This window comes from Fundulus heteroclitus, chromosome 6, assembly GCF_011125445.2.
Source record: "Fundulus heteroclitus isolate FHET01 chromosome 6, MU-UCD_Fhet_4.1, whole genome shotgun sequence".
Classification (NCBI taxonomy): domain Eukaryota; kingdom Metazoa; phylum Chordata; class Actinopteri; order Cyprinodontiformes; family Fundulidae; genus Fundulus; species Fundulus heteroclitus.
The window spans coordinates 15,692,532-15,713,365 of NC_046366.1; the positions used below are offsets into that span (position 1 = coordinate 15,692,532).

Consider the following 20,834-nt stretch of genomic DNA (forward strand, 5'->3'; position numbering starts at 1 on the left):
ACATAGTTGTTAAAACTGCCACCATGTCCTGACAGTAAAACATGAGACATATAATCTGTTAAAAAAATTAAGCTCCTCTGGCTCCTCCCAGTGCTCCTACTTCCATTTGCAGAAATACACGGTTCCAGGTCAGAAACAACCAATCCGAGTCGGGAGAAATGTCTTAACAGTGTCAATCACACTCGTGTACCCCTGCTCACACTCCTCCACCTCACGCCACATTCAGTCGTTCAAGCTCAAGATTGCAGAAACAACCTAATGTTACAGGAAAACTGCCATTTTCTCGAGTGGCACCTGCTCAGAAAACAAAGACAGGTAAACAGAAGAAGACTGATGTTGAAAAGCAAGCTTGAAAAGAAAGAATTAGACTGAGCCCGAAATAAAGCAAGGGTAAACGTCGGAACAGCATGACAAGTTCTGCTGTGGGGGAATAGCAAGAGGGAGGAACCAGTAAGATGTGCTTGTTCATTTTTAAGTCCACATTTTTTTTCAGAAATCCCTACTGCAGCTTTAATCTTTAAAGAATAAATTTTTTAGATCCCTGTTTAAATATCAGCATGATTAAAGTCAGAATCAACATGCATTCAGAGTAATGTTTTCAACATGTTCAAGATATTACCAAAACATCGCTTCTCTTTGCTATGTCCAGTTTCTTGATCTATTTGTGCTATCTCTAAGGACCCTCAGAATCCCATAAAAAAAGCTCAGGACAGCTACATGGTATGTTACTGGGGCGTAGCCTGATGTGTAAAACAGTCTACCACATAAATATTCTTTTTATCAGTCAGACTGAAGATGGACTTCTATTATTATGATATGAATCTTGGGTGGACATTGTGTTATGCGCTGATGCCCAAGTGTGGTGTTTCAAATGTAACACCATCAGTCTCCCACAACCTTAGGCTGTGTTCCTGGCTGTTATGAGAAGTTTTTTTAAACACATTTTCCCAACATATCTTTGTTTCTGAGACTCTAAACACCTTATACAACCTTATTTAAAACTATTCAAAGCAGTAATGCACAATAATGTTCAACAAAGGCCACCTGACTCTCTGCATCAAGCGTCTGCTCGGTGTATTCTGTTGGCCCAGAATGCTCCACTGGACCCTCGACTGGGGGTCTGGATCCCAACTCAGCATGAGAATCTATAAAGTGTAAAGAATACGTCTTAAAACATTTAAAAAAAACGACACAATGTTGCACATTCTTCCTAAATTGTAAGATTATCTCTCTGCATCTACCAATGTACCAATTTCCTAGAGCCTTCACAATATATGACTGATGAGGAGGAGGGCATGGTCACCTGTGGCTGGGGCTGCAGATGCATCCAGGTCGATTGAGCACAGAGACTCCATGGGCACATTAATGTTATACACATGGTTAAAGACAAGAGGCTGCTCTCGCAACGTCTGATTGACTGAGGAAGCAGAAGGGAACTGATCCCCATCTGGGATCTGTCTTCTCACTCTGGAGGTTCGAACCAGCTTGTTGTCTCCTGATGGAGCAGCATGTGAAGCACCCTGGAGCAAGAGACAATATGAAACAAAAAAACATTACACGTGCTGTGGATTCAGGGGATTCAGGTTTGTTCTCTTTTTTTTGTCCTTCATATGACTGTGCATTTACAAAATGATGGAGTAGCAACAAAGAAAAGAGCCCAAGGGGATAACAAACAAGGCAACAATAAAATACAAAATGTGAAAAAGGGTGTTTACTGGCTGTAAAACTGACAAAACTGTTTCAAATAGAGAAAAGGTAATCTCCAAAAAAGTAGTGGCGACAATTCAGTATTTTCAAACTGGGGTTCTTAAATCTCAAAGAAAAATGTCTTAAATAAGAAATAAGATCTGAAGGGGAGTGGAAATATAAAAGGGTAAAATCATATACAGGCAGCCAAGTCCAAGCTAGATAAGCTAAGGGAAATATACATAGACTTGCAGAAGTACCTCTTGAAACTTACATTTTGTCATACTACAACCATAAACATAAATATACATAACGAAGTAGTGCACATCTGAAAAATGGGATATTCATTTTTATTATGGACTACGAGGTCAACTCTTTCTAGCTGCATCTTTTTCAGCAATTACAGCTGGAAGTCATTTGAGGTATGTCGCTATGAACCTTTAAGAGTCTGGGATGTCTGTCCAATCTTCTTTATAAATTTACTCAAGGTCAATAAGACGGGTTGAATGACAAATCTGTACTTTCACAAGTGTCTTCTGCCATTGTTTTATGCTCCCCTTTCTTTAACTTTCCCTTCATTGCTCTCTCCTGTGTCCACTAATCATCTGATCAATTCCACCCAGTTCTCATGCTTTCTCTCTCCCTATCCTCCTAGTATTTAAGCAGTCTCATTTCATGTTTGGTCACTGGTTCTCCCTATTTACTACTTCTAGTTACTCCCTGAAAGTATTTTTTGTCTTCCTGTCTGTCGTCCTTGTTGTAAGCTTGCCTTAATAAACTCCACTTCTTACTTTACTATGGTCTGCATTTGAGTACTTGCTTCACAAGTCATGACAGCATGTTTCCGGTTGCTTCAAAGCTGGCTGGTAAATCTCTGTTCTTAGCTTAAGTATCTAGCAAGTTCTTTCTTCAAGGCTTTGTATCAAGTGACCACCATTCCATTGACTGTGACCAGTTTTATTGGCCCACCTAAAGAGATGCATCCCCACAGTATGTTTCACCATGGGGATTGTGTTTTCACGGTGATGTGCAGTGTTAATTTTCCTTCTCACTTAATGTTTTGGTAGTGTTTCGACCAAAAAGGTTAGATTTGTAGAGTGTATCAGTAAAACCTCTCTGTTCCGATTTTTCCACTTAGGCTTTGGTTCTCGGCAGTTTCTCCAGTGGCTGCTTCTCGACTATTTGTTTAGGTGATTATTTAAAGCTCTTTGTGTACAAGATCTCTTTTAGTGTCTCCTGGGGGCTGTAAAGTGCAATATAGCATAAAGAATGACTACTGAGGCTTTGGACACCTTTATTGGACCATGGCTGCGGCCGTGTCTTTGTAGGTTAGTGGTTGTGCTATACTCTGGCCGTATATAGATGATGGATTAAACAGTGTTCATGCAGAAGTAAAAAAAAATTGGAATACTGCTTTCCAGGCCAAACCAGCTTTAAACCTCTCCACAACTTAATCCGTGAGTTGCCTCATCAACGTGATGCTGTTTCTTCACTAATGTTCCCTGAGGGCTTTACAGAACACCAATATGTATACACAGGTTAAATTACAAAAAAAATACAAAGAAAAGTAGTATTTGCAATTCAGGTGACTTCTAAAGGCACCTGTATGTTTTGAATGTGTGTATATATCAGAGTAAATAATGACAAATACTGTACATTAGCACAATAACCTCTCAACGTAAATGCAAGAAATGCATTTATTCATGTATCATTTTCATGCACTTTGAATCGTCTTGTTACTGACAAGTGCTTTATAAATAAGCTTGCCTTCCTAATTATTCACTAATCAGTATTGTGTTGGTTTATTACATTGAAGCTTGTAGTTGTAATATGACGTGTCAAGTTTCAAGGTAATTGATAAAATTGCTACCTTTTTCTAATAAGTTGCAAACTATTAACTGAGATTGGTCAAAATGTTTTTTTTTTTTTGTTTTTTTTTACTGTTTATCAAACGCATCATGCATGCATATTCAGTAAAGAACTAGAAACTAACTATAACTAATCCGTCACGTCGGGTGCGACTCGTTCCAAATCAAACTATCATTGCAGTTTAATTCAAAACGATGACCATTTCAAAGCTCTGCAGATTGAATTGAAGGTTTTCCTTCCTTTTTTCCCCTATGAATGAAAAGATGCTTTGTTATATATGGTCTACATGAGGAAAACGTAAATCCTTCCTTTCTTTGCAACCGAAGGTCATTTGAAGCTGAAAATGTATTCCAAACTTAAGAGTGATCCTAACAATTTACTTTGTGAGCTTTCCCCACTTACAACAGATGTACTTCACTTCCCTAACATATTTTTTTGCCTTTATGAAAGTCAATTTATATTTAACATTATCTGCAATAAAAGACGAACCTACTTGATACAGTCCTTGAATTCTAGCTGTGTAATCATAGAAACAGCAGTAATGTTGTTTCTAGCATCCTGTTGACTTATTTACTCCATCAGTTTTGAAAATATGTAGAAATCCTCTCTGTAATGGTCCACAAAACATTTTAGCACTACATATGAGGACCATATTTAACAAACCTGACAGATCTGGGGTGCAGACAGACCAATTTAACGCAGAACCTTTTTATGTAGCCTGACTGTAATAATACATGCAGAATGTGTTTTACCCTTGATAAAAAAGCAGCCACTAGATGAAGGTAAATTTTCTCTAAAATGTGCACATATTATCTAGATTTTATGGTGGCTTCTTCTCTTTTTAAGTTATCCATGCAACATCCATCATTGTGACAATGTAAAGATGTTTCTTTTTTTAAGTATTATGGTTATTATTCTATTATTTTGCCCTGAGGATGCAGTATGAGGTAGTTGTCCAATACAGGCCTCTTAAAGACTTGCAGTAGATGTAAAGTAAACACAAACTGCTCAGCGTACCTTACTAAAATGATTGACACACACCACATAACCTAAAGCCAACAGCTAACTGTTGGATTCAATAATTGTAAACGCTTTTCAAAGAGGCTGCAAAAACATTTAGACCACAAAACACATATACATGCTGTCTAAGTTATAGTCTGCAAACACTGAGATTTGCACTGAATTCAATCTTGACTTTAAGAAATGAAAATACAAGACAAATGGCTATGAACAGATTTTTAAATGGACTTTATGTTGCTTGGTCAAGTTTACCTGTAGTGCAAAAAGCAGAGCCACTGCCAGGATTGTTGTGGGCTCTGTGCTCCAATGCAGCTGCTTTGATTGTGGCATCCTGAAAACACACCTCACCACTGTTCTTCACTCACACCTTTTAGAGAAAGCAAAGCAAGGGGGAAAAAAGACAAGCAATTAGTTACATTTTCAAAGAGCAGTTAATCCAATGGCCCATATGTGTTTCTACATAAATACACTTGTTACTGTGCAGACACTGGAACAGAATTTCAAGCCTTTGGGTTGTGTATGACCGATAACTTCAATCTTATTGTTAATAAATATAAAAATAAATGTGTATAATCTGAGATGAATAATTGGCATTGTCAGATCTTCGGCTTTGAACTAAAACCCCACTTCCCCCACATACTTCCTATTTTGGGTTAAAGCTCAAACTAGCTGGGGTTCTAAGGACCTCTGAATCTAACGAGTATTACCCTGTTTAGAATTCCTGTGAGACCTTTTCAGCTAGATGAGTAGGATACGACTGACCGGCTAACCACCTTCGTCCTAGGGCCACACCCTTCTGCAGTGGACAGGTCAGGCAACCTAGTAGCCCGAGGCCACCTGTACCCCGACCACCGCCCTAGTTAACGGTGGCTCCTACTCCTATAAATCAGCACTTGTTACACGATCAGTATTTTTTAAAGACTCAAAAGTCCCTAAGGGTGTTGTTTTATAGTTTGGGCTAAAGGCAACCTTTTAAGACCTCCAAAATATTTCTAGAATCATGCACCATGACTATTTTACAATCATAGAAGAACTCGGAAAAATGTTGACTCACAAATTGAATGTCCACAACTTCTAATAAAATTTTATATGCTTCTTTAATTAGTATGCTTTTGCAGGGGATTAGAAACAGCATTAAGCAATTTAACAGATTACAATTTAATATTTAATCAACGTCCTATCTCTTATCTAAGGCTGCTTACTAATATATTTAGGAGAGGATTTTAAATTTGGAGGAGCAAACTGACCCGAACCTCAGATGGAAACTTATAGTGGCTTTGATTGCTGGATAAGGAGTTGTTCAGCCGAACAACGTGCCTTCTCTTGATGGCAAACCCGATGTCCCGTTGATGCCCCATTCACAAAGACTCACGCCTTGAGTCTCTGCCTTGATGTCCGTGCCTGAGGTGCTTCTCCTTGGCTCGAGAGGGTGGTTTAACTGCAGAACGGACATCTAGCAGGTGCAACTCGCATCTTCGGGGCATCTAGGTTCAGCTCATCGACCAGGTCAAACCACAGCAGTTCTTCTTGACAGGATTTGCAGATCGTTGGCCCCGAATTGTGGAAAAACACGAAAAATAGATAATCTGACTCAGTCTCGGCGGTTCTCAGAGACACGGGCGCCGTGTTCTTCCTTTGGCTCCACGATCATCCTTCCGTCTTGGGTCTTCTTCTCTTCTGCTCCGCGCTGCATGTCTTCTGAGATGAGAATCTGAGCCACGAGTACCCAAATCCCCCTTCTTTTTTGTGCTGAGAGAACCGTTGGGGGGTTGCAAACCTCAACCCCCCCCCCCCCCCTGTCTCCACCGAACACTTGCACCCAGTACCTTATCACCTCATAAACTTTTCACCCTATGCAGATCTCTGGCCGAGTCAAAAGTTTTCGCTCCTCTTTCTCCGACCCCAGGCAGCAGGTCATTGAACCAAAGCATCTGATTCCACTTCCTCTTTTCTTCTCGGCAGATTTCCTGCAGCCAGCAGCTGCAGTCTCCTTCCAAGCGCTACTTCCTTTTTCCACAAACTATTTTCTCCTTAGCCTGTCTGACACTTGGACTGCACTAAAATAATCATCATTTCACTCATTTAATACATGAATGCTTGATCTTTTTAAGAAAGAAAAACAATCAGTCAAAACATGCAGTTTAATAAAAAGAAAACAATCAATTTAAATACACAATTAAAGAGCTCTTTATGTTATCTTTTTTATGTAATACCTTTAATTTCCAAATTATCTCTTAATTTGTGAATGGTAGAGAATATGGTTGAGCTCACCACACCACCGATTTTAGAGGTATTTTGACACCCCCTTCTTGAGGTCAACCAGATTCGGCAGCCAAGGTCCCTGCAGGACCCCAGAACAGTCCATCCAGGTCGAAACAGCTGATCTCCAGGATATTATCAGAGTTTTCAGTTAACCATATGAATCAAACCCTTGGGATTGTGACTCCCCACTCAAAACAATTGACCTTACCCTAGGGAAATTAATGTTACATGATTATAAAATTGAAGAGAAAAAATCTTGGCAGGGAAAAAAAAAAAAAAAAAATCTTCGCAGCTGAGCAGCAAGCAAAAAAAAAAACAAAAAAAACAGGCCCCTTAACGCCGAGGTTCCGGCCTGGGCAGCCAGCCAGGGGGAACTGAACAGCGGGTCAAGGTCCAAGGCCGCGTTGGTGTAGGTGAACACGGCAGCATAGGTCATCACCAACATCATGGATGGAAGATCTGAGATAAACTGCAGCCTATACACCATAGGCACGTCCGACTTCTAAAAGCCGCCTCTCCTTAAACTCTTCTTGACAGGCAGTACAGTACGTCAGATTACCTTCATTCCATGAACAGAAGCACGAGGTAGGGGAAACTTTACCCAGGTCCCAGCAGGTGATGAAAATCCCACTAGGAAGGTGTCGTACTCGGCAGTCCCCACATACTTCGGCATCAGTGACCTTGACTTGATGTTTCAGTAGTCGAGTGAGCTCTCTGCCTGAGGCATGGTGACTCAGGGTTTTTCCTTTCCCCGGCACTTGCCAGCGGACTTCAAGCTGGATTGAAGATTGGCAAACGGTGCAGCAGTAGTTGAGCTTCTGCCACAAGAACTTCTCATCTTCTTCTGGCAGGAGTCCTTTTTAAACCCATTTCAATTTCTTCCAAGCTCTTCCTACCCAGAGCTCTGAAGTGGTTCTTCTAATGACAACCACCCCTGTTACAGTGGCCAGTCTAATATAGGGTGGCAAGGTGCATGATTCACTGGCCATTCTCCGGTCTCTGGTTTTCCTTAGCTAAGAACTGGTTGAGCTGCTCCACCCCTTGGATCCCCTTCTTGTGCAGCAGCACAGTGTTACAATCTAAAACCTGCTTTACCAGCACTAAAAGGTACTTCTCACCTCTTTTTCCTGTCATCCCCATGGGGCCCACAACATCTATGCAAACTGACCCCCACGGGACGATGCTTTAATGGTTAAGCCATCCGTACGCTGCCCTCGGCGACCTGCGTTGTATCGACCACATACTTCACAGCCCCTCAGCATGCGACGGACGTGTTTTAGCGGGACCCAGAGTTCTTGCTCTTCCAATTCCTTACGGGTAGGTAGCACGCCTGCATGTCCCAAGGCCTCATGCACGCTCCGCACTACCTCATCCACGTACACAGCTGGGACCACCCGACCTCTGGGTGTCCTGTCCCACTTCTCGATCCCGACAAAGACGATTCTTCTCTGTTGGACGTCACGGTCCACTTGATCATTTCCGCGCCAATGCGCTCCATCTCTGGTGTGAGCTCTCTGATGCTCCACCTGGAGATCCAGGTCCAGCCTCAACTCGGCTATCTTCTTCCACAGGTCATGATAAGCAACTTGTTTCCCCTTGGCAGTTTCAAAACCATTTTCTTCCCAAATGGATGGGTCCTCTTTCAGGGCCTCACCAGCCTGTGCACTTCCCAGGGTTCTACCTTTCTGACGACATCTTTCCCTGTCGCGTTGCTTCAGTATGAACCCCCAGTAAGCAGCTTGGTCGGGCCCTCTTCTCGAACCATCAGTGTACAACACCCACTCAGGAGGCTCTTCTTGATCGGGCGCTGACGGCTGCTTCCTGCAGGCTGGCTGTGCTGGTCCGATCTCGAGGTCAGGGTCGTGTAGGATGTCTTCCCACCGGCCCCATCTGGTGATGTTTCTCATGGAAGAACGTGGAGTTACAACCATCTGACCCTGGGATTTTCCTGGATCCCAAGGCATGTTTCTTCCAGAAGGGTCAACTGAAAACTGGGATTCATTGTCTTCAATGGCTTCAGCCATCCTTTGTCGTCTCGAGTTGTCTGCCGCCCCAAAGCCTCTCCTGGATCCTCGGAGCAGGGATGAGTGCAGACCACTGGCTACTAGCTTTACTATATGGGTCAGGTCAGTTACCCTCAATAAAGCTCATCCCTCACCTACGCCGACGGTAGTTACTGCAAGGGTTGTGACTGACGGCCGGAGCCAGCCACTAACAATCCTACTCAACTTCAGATTGTTACAGGTTGTGGTCTATGAAGCAGCCTTTCTACTCCCTACCACTACTTTTTGGGGTCTCCCTCTCTCAGGGCCCCACGTTGGGCGCCATGTCAGATCTTCGGCTTTGAACTAAAACCCCACTTCCCCCACATACTTCCTATTTTGGGTTAAAGCTCAAACTAGCTGGGGTTCTAAGGACCTCTGAATCTAACGAGTATTACCCTGTTTAGAATTCCTGTGAGACCTTTTCAGCTAGATGAGTAGGATACGACTGACCGGCTAACCACCTTCGTCCTAGGGCCACACCCTTCTGCAGTGGACAGGTCAGGCAACCTAGTAGCCCGAGGCCACCTGTACCCCGACCACCGCCCTAGTTAACGGTGGCTCCTACTCCTATAAATCAGCACTTGTTACACGATCAGTATTTTTTAAAGACTCAAAAGTCCCTAAGGGTGTTGTTTTATAGTTTGGGCTAAAGGCAACCTTTTAAGACCTCCAAAATATTTCTAGAATCATGCACCATGACTATTTTACAATCATAGAAGAACTCGGAAAAATGTTGACTCACAAATTGAATGTCCACAACTTCTAATAAAATTTTATATGCTTCTTTAATTAGTATGCTTTTGCAGGGGATTAGAAACAGCATTAAGCAATTTAACAGATTACAATTTAATATTTAATCAACGTCCTATCTCTTATCTAAGGCTGCTTACTAATATATTTAGGAGAGGATTTTAAATTTGGAGGAGCAAACTGACCCGAACCTCAGATGGAAACTTATAGTGGCTTTGATTGCTGGATAAGGAGTTGTTCAGCCGAACAACGTGCCTTCTCTTGATGGCAAACCCGATGTCCCGTTGATGCCCCATTCACAAAGACTCACGCCTTGAGTCTCTGCCTTGATGTCCGTGCCTGAGGTGCTTCTCCTTGGCTCGAGAGGGTGGTTTAACTGCAGAACGGACATCTAGCAGGTGCAACTCGCATCTTCGGGGCATCTAGGTTCAGCTCATCGACCAGGTCAAACCACAGCAGTTCTTCTTGACAGGATTTGCAGATCGTTGGCCCCGAATTGTGGAAAAACACGAAAAATAGATAATCTGACTCAGTCTCGGCGGTTCTCAGAGACACGGGCGCCGTGTTCTTCCTTTGGCTCCACGATCATCCTTCCGTCTTGGGTCTTCTTCTCTTCTGCTCCGCGCTGCATGTCTTCTGAGATGAGAATCTGAGCCACGAGTACCCAAATCACCCTTCTTTTATGTGCTGAGAGAACCGTTGGGAGGTTGCAAACCTCAACCCCCCCCCCCCCCCCTGTCTCCACCGAACACTTGCACCCAGTACCTTATCACCTCATAAACTTTTCACCCTATGCAGATCTCTGGCCGAGTCAAAAGTTTTCGCTCCTCTTTCTCCGACCCCAGGCAGCAGGTCATTGAACCAAAGCATCTGATTCCACTTCCTCTTTTCTTCTCGGCAGATTTCCTGCAGCCAGCAGCTGCAGTCTCCTTCCAAGCGCTACTTCCTTTTTCCACAAACTATTTTCTCCTTAGCCTGTCTGACACTTGGACTGCACTAAAATAATCATCATTTCACTCATTTAATACATGAATGCTTGATCTTTTTAAGAAAGAAAAACAATCAGTCAAAACATGCAGTTTAATAAAAAGAAAACAATCAATTTAAATACACAATTAAAGAGCTCTTTATGTTATCTTTTTTATGTAATACCTTTAATTTCCAAATTATCTCTTAATTTGTGAATGGTAGAGAATATGGTTGAGCTCACCACACCACCGATTTTAGAGGTATTTTGACACATTAGAAGTAAAACAAAAATGCAAAGAGATTATTAAGTATTCAGCTAAGAACATGTGAAAGGATTTCACAGAGTAATACCAAATATTTGATCTTCTCACTTGGGAATGATTATTAAATATAACAGAGGGACGAGGCTGGGGAATGAACTTCAGACATCATTTGAAGGATGCTTCTCTAGTCTAGTCTCTGTTGAGAGCAGGAAAACACTGGAAACTGTAATGGTTCTTTCAAGAATGGTGTACTGGGACCATTGTTTGGTGTCCCCCACCCCGAAATATACCCAACCCCCAACAACCCTGTTCCATGAAACGCTAACATTTAACTCTTACCTATCAAAAATATGAAGAACTGAAAAAAAAATATATTTGTTTGACCTTAATCTCAGGTATTATAGAGAAACAGATTAAATATGTAGTTTTATGCAACGATTTGCACTTATTCACTATTATTCTTTCCTGATTGCATACATAATTTTTTTTGATCCAGATTCAAGCCAACATCAAAGTAGGCAGACCACAGTAATGTTGCAGTAACCTACTTATGTATGACCTTCAACCACTTGGAGGGATTGTGTGGATGTGGTTGTGTGGATGGGTGAGCTTGTGTTTGTGTTGATGTGAGTGAGAGTTTGTAACCTGGAGGTGTATGTTTGGAAGTGTAGCGAGAACAGCAAAAATGGCCTGCCATCCACAGCATCCGGAAACAAAAAAATGGCAGGTAGACGGAAGGCCACTGTAGCCCTACGGTGCCAGACACAAAGCATCACCTTTCCTTTACAAAAGGAATGGGTTGAATACATAAATTGGCAGAGATCTTAACCGCCCAATGGTAGAACTAAAGTTACACCCTTGCCCACCACAGATAACAGACACAGTACAGATGGAGGGGCTGGCTACTTAGTCGGAGAACAGAATGGATCAGAGACCGATCAATTTCAAAGATCCTGCATTATGGCCAACTAAAATGTCCCTTTGTGATTGAATTAACCTCGTATGTATAATGACAAAACAGATGGCTTTGTCATAGAGGGCAAAGGAGTTGCCAGCAGATGCATGGGGCACAAATTCCTAAAGTATTTGACTGATTCTATGTCCCACAATGGACGGGAAAAATTATAGGGACTGGATGATAAACAACAGCTCAGAAAATGCCTTATTTGGCATAACAGACTGGCTGTTCTCTAATAAAGTTGAGAAGAGTTCAACTAGTTCACTAAAATTCATGGAACATATCCTACATAAAATACAGAAAGCTTAATGAGAGATTTTGAGAGCATGATAGAAACTGTGGACACAAACAATGCGTTTCTGTGAGGTGGTGGTCATGGGGCAATAAGACAGTGTTGTCCCAGGCAAGCTGTCAGGTGGCCCACAGCTAAATACTTTGAAGATCACAAAGAGTTGTCAGTCACACACTGACTGCTGCCTCCCATATGGTTTTTCAAATATACAATAATATGCATTTTGACTGCAGGAAACAGTTTAAGGTGATCTAGTGACAATACACTATCCATCATCATCTAACACACTTATCCCTATTGGGGTTGTGAGGGGTGCTGGTGCCTATCTCCAGCTGTCAATGGGCGAGAGGCGGGTTATACCTTGGACAGGTCGCCAGTCCATCACAGGACAATACACTAAAAGGGGTTAATTTTGTGTTGAATCTGAAGCTTCAAATCAGACACCAAGTTTAGATTTCTAAGCCAGTTGTAGAGAGATAAATAGCAAGAGCAAATAAGCAATATAAAATGTGTCCAGAACCACCACGGCGTTCTGGGCAGTGAGCCATTTTGCCACTATCAAGAACCTGCTGTAACAAAAGTGTGATGGGAGCAAAAACTGGAAGCTCGCAGCTAGGCCATTGTAAACCAGGAATACAATTTCTAAAGGCATAATTTAGAGTTGATTGAGTTTTGTCACAACAGTAACAAGTATCAGACTGAAGAGAATATGTTGTTCTGTGAGTATTAAGGACATTTTATAGTGTTTGCAGTTATTTCTTGTCCAATTCCCTTCAGATGCAATGTGTTTGTGTATATATGTATGCTGGAAAGGAGGAGTATGTGTGGTTAGAATTCTAAAACCCTTTTTTATTATTATTATCTCAACAGGGCATCTCATGTTGGCAAAGCACACTACTTCTCTCAGCTGGACCCCTTTGTGAGAGCAAGATGGAACTAGTCTTATCCCACCTGACAGACTCTGGCCTCTTTTTATCCTTTAAGGTAAAAATGTGGATTCATCTGTTTATTTGCACATAAATAAGAAACAATATTTTCAGTGCCTGAGCCAGGTATCATTTTAAAGTTGTCCCATTTAAATACTCTCTTTGGAAGTAATGTACATCTTAGACTTGCTTTAAATTTCAACAAAGGGACACATTACTGTTCAAGTTCTTTCACGTGTATAATATTAAATCTTTTGTTTTATTAAAAGTGAGAGGTGAAAAAAAACAATCTTGATGCATACCGTAATTGCACATGACTTATGCAGGTCATATGTTACCATCTATAACACTCCTCATCTTTACAGATGAGTTTGGCCTTGTTGAAATGGACTTCCAACAAATGGCCTGTGCTCAGGAGATGGAAAATGTTTCACTTTAAAAGGCATCCCCTTCAAGCATGGAGCTGCAGCCTGACAGCACAACATTTTACTGCCAAATGCCCCAAACAAAACCAGGAGAATGTGAATGGGGTGAAGTGGGCAAAGCCAACTGTAACCATCCTGTTAACAGAAATGTTACATCGAATAGTGGTGCCTTCCTTGGGAGAGGTTGGCATGATAGATGGTGCATCTTGAAAATTCTGTTTATTTCTGTGAAAAGCATGACAAATGTCAACATAGGGGATGTCACATAAGAAAATCCCAAATAAGCATAAATGCAGTGCATATTTTACAATACTTCTCATTGTGAATGAATTTTGTAATTGTCATGGTTTTATTTTGTTCAGTGACTACGACATTAATAAGGTTAGTGGACAAATTTCTGAAAAAAACATTTATAAAAAGCAAAGTTAAATCACATTCATTCAGAATGAATCTAATCAAGATGTCTATCAAATTTCCTACTCACTATTTAATAAATATTTTGAGAGCATAGTATATATTCTGTTTTAGTTAATTTTGTGTTAAAATTCATTCATACAGAAAAAAAAAACTAATTCAGCTGGTAAAATGTGCAACAAGTGGGATCGTTTCTAAATATAGAAAAGATGTTACACTGAAGACAAAAAATGAAATAATCTGTTATCTGGCTGCTGGGAAACTCACCTGAAATCATGAATTATTAATACTACTTGTTTTATGTAACCTGATGACCCGCATTTTCACATCGCTCCCATTACCAAACATGCTGACACAAACAGTACGTGAATGTTGATTTGTCAGCGACTTTTTGCTTTTAGATGCCTGTTTTGCTTACATTGTTATTCTAATACGTGATCTAATATTTGACCAAACTGCAAACAGGTAATTTATTATCAGTGATGTTAATTTTCTTATCAGTGATGTTAATGCATGCTGTCCTGAGGGAAATTAGGCGAGCCATAAAAGGCAGGTTTATATATACATATAAACAGATTAAAAAACAACAACTTTATATTAAAGCAGGACAACTCAAAAATAGTTTTGCAAATGTAGTGCTAAAAGTTTGACAGAGGTTGAAAGTCAAATGGTCATTAATCTCACTCGATCACAGAGCAAGCTGATGCTAACAAGCATTATTGCTAACAGCAAGATTAGATTTTTTTTATGAAGGCTCAATTTGGGGGAGACCCACTCATTCAGGCTAAAGAGAATCAACATGCTTCTGGCCTTAAATACTTTTTGCAAGAGTAGGTGCACATGCCCTCAGAAAAGAACACAAGCCAAAACAAAGCCAAATGCTCAGATATACCCATTCTCAAACCACTGTCTCTCTCTTAAAGCATGGTCATGAAACGTAGTTTTATATTTAAAAATGCATGAATGAAGGTATAAAGTGTGGGATGCCATGAAATGGAAAAATTAATTAAAAACATTTGATTGTTTTTTAGTCATGTAGTGAAGTACAAAATAATAAAAAAAATAACCTTACATAAGGAAATGATGGCTCGTTTAGTTTATTCATGACTACAGTTTTTAATACCTGGGGAGACATAAAGTCAAAGCATTCATGATTCTGTGGAAACAATGCTGTCACATCAATCACAGGTGATTTCTTGGGAGAAACTGAATGGCTTCACCTCCCTCCAGGGCTAAAATAAAACTGCTTGTTCATATTAAAACAAAAACCATCAAAGCTTCCCTGTAATGTCACAAAGGAAGGTGAAAATTATTCTGCCTATATTAAAGAACCTCTTTTACAAAAATAACCCAGGCCGATTAATTGAATCAAAAAATCCAAAGGCTTTAAAAACTGATTAAAAAAAATAATACTTTGATCCTGTCTTTCTTATTTTTTTCCGACTATGTTAAATGAAATTTATCTCTGAGCTGAGCTTTCTTGCCATGACAAACTCTTTCATCTTTAATGTGATTTAGGGGCAGGAGAGGCGATATGAATTAAGAATTATGTCTCAGAGTGCAATCACAAAGTGACACTAATCCAATTACCTGTCACCAGGTACACAGAAAGAACATCAGTTGCTCAGAGTAGACACCAAAGCTGGATAACATAACAAGTGTTAAATCATAAATCACCACAACATAAACAAAAGATGCAATAATTAATTGTTTCCTGAGAAATGAGAAAAATATCTTTTGATCAATTCAATTATAATGTTTAGTGGAAATTGAGGGTTTAACTAAGCACATAACACTTTGGTTTTATTTCTTTGAATAAAATCAGGCAAATCAATAGATTGAAACTGTTACAAAAATGTAAACTCTGTAAAAAGCTATTTATTTTGTGAACATTGGCCGAGTTGAAAGGAAATCAAGATTAAAGCAGGAAACGCTTATTTGTAGGGAGGTTATTATAACTGACACACCATTTGTGTCCACATAGTCATGGCAAAACAATTCACGAGACGGGGTAAAACAACTTATAGAGTTAAAGAAAAGTGAACCTCGCTTGCAAAGTTTGATATTATTTGGTAATGTTTTGCAATCACAACGGACATTTGAAATTGTGGCAGTCAATGGAAATGACTCAACTCATTATTCATTTCATTTCTGCAACAAAAGTATGTGTGTAAAAACTAAGACAAGACTTCAGGAGAAATAAAAGGCTTCTAGTGCTGTCAGTTCATTGGTTTTAGTGAACTGGCATGATCAGACTCATGTCCATTATGGCGATACAAATGAACCCTGTGGCTAGGCCTACACATAGGATGAACTGCTATCACTGTCAGAATTTAACAGAGCAATATTTATTTTAATACTTCTTTTGAAAATGACATGCGTTACTCCAAACACACATGAGACAGAGGCCTGATAAGAAGGGAACTGTGATATGCTATGAAATTTTAATGGTGATTGAGATTACAGTCATTTGTGCCAGCAACAAATTGTGGTCTTGTAATTGGATTCAGATTATCACTTAGCTCTTCTCTTGAATTATATGTTATGGTCATAACCGATAATTAAATTAAAAAAATACATATCCTGTCTATGCATTAATTAAACCAAAACGTGAAAATGACCTCACTTTTGTTTTTCTATAGATTTGGAAGTGGTAAAAGTATTTAAAATATAAAATTCGGTCAGGCTGATCATATGTAGCTATCCTTATAATTGTTGCATTTTCTCTACCCACTTATCCATGCATGGTCGGGGGAGGGGGGCAGTGGGGATTTCTGGTGCCTTGCAGGTCAGCAGTCCATCACAGGGCAACAATGAAACATACAGAACAAACGCCCATGCTTGAATACACTAACGCCTAAGGGTAATTTAGAGTGTCTGCTTAACCTAACATGCATATTTTTTGCTGTGGAAGGAAGCTGGAGTACCCAGAGAGAACCCACACATGCAAACTCCACGCAGAAAGACCCCAGGTGGAACCCAGGGTTCAAACTCAGGACCTTCTAGCTGCAAGGCAACAGTGCTACTAACTGTACTGTGCAGCCTACTTTAAGTATTGTTGTGAAAAATAATGAATGAAAACAAAAAAAAATCTGAAAACAATTATAGTTTATAGTGTCGAGGACCATTTTCTACAATTATGTGATGGAAACTGTCCTTAGGTTCACTTTTATCACTTATCAGGACAACTGATAAGTAGGAGTCAAATAAAGGTTGAAACATATAGTAAAAGTCTTTCTGCAAAATGTTTGATAACAAATCTGCAGAACCACTTTTAGTTTTGGTACACATTACCAAATTACTTTTTCTTTTTTTTTAAAGCGTCACACCCAATGCAAAAGACATCCTCCCCTCCCCTCTTCACCTACTTCAAGGCAAATCGGAGTGCCGACCATCTGGAAAAAAAGAAAATCAGCAAGGAAAAACCTATGGAAAAAATGTGTTACTACTCAGGCCATTCAGATAAATTTAAAATGTGATTAAGTATGATTGCTTTGTCACTTTAGCCTTTTAATTAACATCAGTATTGATGGTATCTTTTGAATTGTCTTTACTCTTTTAACTGCTGTTGTAGAATGATTGTGTTTCTTCACCTGGCTGCAAGGCAAATATAAAAGGATACTGAGACAATATTAAAAATTATCACACTATTTATATCGCTGTTGTGTTTATTAAACATAAAGATGACTTAATTATGATTCTGTCCCACGTTTCTCCTTTTTTTTATCTCTGACTGTCTTTTAAAGACAAAACGTCAACAGCCGTCAAGATTCTCCCATCTGGCAACTTTGCTTAGATCACCAATTTGATGCCGACATTCAGTCAAGCATCAGTGGTACCTTATGTTTTGTTTTATAATTACCATATTTAGACACATTGTTAACTGTTTAGTCAAGCTTGCAGAATATATCACATAGTAATGAAGTCTCTAATAACCCCACAGTATACAAACTTAATATTACTCTATATAAAAATGTTATGCCTTATTGTTGTTCCAAGGGTCTTACAGATGGTTTACCAATCATTATTGACAGATGGGAATTGGTTTTGTTATTTATGCTCAGTTAGGTTTACAAGTGTTTTCTTTCACACTAGCTTGAGATTGTGATGTGTCTACTAAGTGGGTCTACATGAGGCACCTGTATTTTGCTGCAAATTCAATGTTGCATTTAACCCTTTGCAAAAGAAATGTAACTAATAATTAGAAATTAAAAATGAATCTCTTCTGAGCCAGGTTCAAGCTTTGGAAAGGCATGCATGGCCCCTTCATGTCTCAACACCTGATTTACAAACAGTAACATTCAGTTATTAGTTTGCTTTTATTTTCTTCATGTTTTTTTTTCATATTTTTTAGTGATATAGTCACTTTTCAAGTTTTGCCACAAACTTTAAGACATATTTCTCTTCTCGATATATTTGGGTGCAGACATCTGATTGTGTTTCTTATTTTCTGTGTTTTTTGTATTTCCTTCAAATGTACAGCAGTCGCCTGGCAACCGGTCCAACAACTGTATATGTCCCTTGAGAAATCAGTGGATGCTGAGCAAAAGTGCGCACGAGGTACACAGAGATGAAGAGAAATAGATCAGACAGGAAAGACTTGTGGAAAAGATGTAGACTTGCTGGTTTGTTCTGTCTTTAGAGCCTTAATCAGATCACTGGACAATGTATGAGTTAATGAGCCAACTGAAGAATCTGAATAGACTTCTGTGAGAGCAGCATTATGTTTCACAGACACATGACTGCAGGAAATATCCAACATCCACCTGTCATCATTAGCAGTTATGTGCAAATGAGAATAAATGTGTGCCAGGCAAGTGGCATAGGAAAGGGCCTATCACTTTTATTACAAAACTGATATAGAAGAGTGAATTCAAAGTAGAACCTATTTCAAAAGAAATGCAAGTGGTTGAATTTTGTATTATTTAAAGATGTCATTGAAGGTGTGAAAAGTGTCTTTCATGATTTCTTTGAAGGGAGCAACAAACAGTGGACGGGTGTTCCTGCTACCTTTTCATCCCTTTTATCGTTCCCTCATCACATATGAGTGAAATGTGCCGGTATTTATGGGAATGTATTGTTCCTCCCCCTTCTAGGGTGAATGAATGGCAAAATTGACAATGAAAAGTGAAGTTTCAGTTCTCTGGGGCTTTCTTTCCAATAGTAGCAAACCTACAAAGCACCTTCTGCTGTACTGCATAAACACATTTTTCTCTTAAATATTTTTTTCATAGAGACCACATTTAATTCAAAATATCTTTGGGGCCAGTCAGAAAATAAATTTAAAAAATGTTGAAGAAATGGGAAAGGTGGAAAAAGAAAAAGAAAAAGAAAGAAAAGTATACAACAAAGCATCGAATTTATACAGTTTAAGGATATAAACCATTTAGATAACAGAATGGCCAACTACTTGGAAGTGCATTAGTCAAATTTTACTGCCAAAATATTTCAGTATCTGGCACCCAAATGTTAGCAGTATATTCTTCTAAGTTCTAAAGGTTGCAAGTTGGAGCTGACCTGCTTCAGACTCGTTTGTCCAACACAACCCACATTAGATTGAATTGAGATATATAATTCTTAGAACAATTTGTTCGGTTCCTTAAAACCTTCCTGAACCATATCTGTTTGGTGGCAGACTGCCATATCCTGCTGAAAGATTCATGAAAAGAGCTTCCATGAAAGAGTTACCTTTGTTCACACAGTGTACATTAGTGACATATGTTTCCTGCTAAGTTGTGCATGTGGTGTGAAAGAAAATTATATTTATCAGATCAGGCCACCTTCTTTTATTACCCTAGATGAACGTTGCCCATTATTGTCACTTTAAGCGATGCACAGCACTCAGTACGGGCTGCAGCTATGCAGCCCCAACCTTAGTTAACTTCAATGCACTGTGTTTATTCTGACATCTCTCAACATGTATTTTCTTAACCACAGTTACCTGTTTTAACAGGACGCTATGGTCCAGCTCCTTATCTGTATCTGCGAGTCTTATGCCGGGCATACACCATACGATATTTTCAATCGTTGTATTCAGATACAGCTCAAACTGAACGACGACACCGCAGGGTTTAAAAGTGTACCGCTCACGGTATCTGTTCTTACACTGTGTGGCCCGACGCTCTGATTGTTTGATGCACACGCAAACAATCTACTTGTTTGCGTGTGCGCGAGGTCAGGGGAAATTGGCTCATAGACGGTTGTAGCTCCGCTTCAACAGCAGGACGCGCTCACGATCATTCACGAGGACCGACTGAATTTCAGACATGTTTGATTTTCAACCGATCGTCCGATTCCTGATCGGGAGGTGGTCGTTAGAGGCGAATCGCCCCTCGTTACCCCCTGTACACTACACAATGTAGGACGCACGATCAAGCTGAAACTCGGGCCAATCCAAAAAATTCTCGCACGACTGAAGAATCGGCCTGAAAAGGGCAAAAACTCGTACAGTGTATGCCCGGCTTTAGACATTGATCCTGCAATCAGCTCACCACTGTTCCTTCCTTATACCACTTTTGATACATACTGACCATTGCAGATGGAAACACGGTACAAGAGCTGCAGTTATGGAGATGCTCTGATCCAGTCATGATATATCCTTTGTCAAACTCGTGAAAATTTCCCCTCCTTTTAACACATTAACTTTAAACACCGATATGTTCACTCCCACTAACAGGGGTCAACATAACCAGATGCGTGTTATTCATTTTACCTTTCAGTGGCCATAATGTTGACCCTTAGTACTTTACAATAAAAGAAAAGAATCTCCACCAGAATTTATTTCTTTTTCCTTTTTTTTCCATCACAAATGGTTGTATAAACAAAGGAGGACCCTGGATTCATATCATCCCACACACACACCTCTTGATCATAGTCTTTTTTATGTGTAGGTGTGTGTATCTTTGTGTTTAGGCAGCGAGGGGCCCACATGAGATTAACATCCCCATTGGATTAT

At 40.0% G+C, this 20,834-nt stretch overlaps 1 protein-coding gene across 6 annotated transcripts in view; it reads right to left on the minus strand.

The window, feature by feature from the left end:
• tnr (tenascin R (restrictin, janusin)) overlaps positions 1–20,834 on the minus strand; it is a 267,967-nt gene that overhangs the window by 109,840 nt on the left and 137,293 nt on the right. For all 6 annotated transcript variants that reach the window (XM_036138170.1, XM_036138169.1, XM_036138171.1 and 3 more), the window contains 3 exons: positions 4,828–4,942; positions 1,304–1,520; positions 1,045–1,145 (listed from right to left, as the gene is read on the minus strand). In XM_036138170.1, the coding sequence (XP_035994063.1) occupies positions 1,045–1,145; positions 1,304–1,520; positions 4,828–4,905 (396 nt within the window). In that variant the 5' untranslated portion in view covers positions 4,906–4,942. The remainder of the gene's footprint in view (positions 1–1,044; positions 1,146–1,303; positions 1,521–4,827; positions 4,943–20,834) is intronic.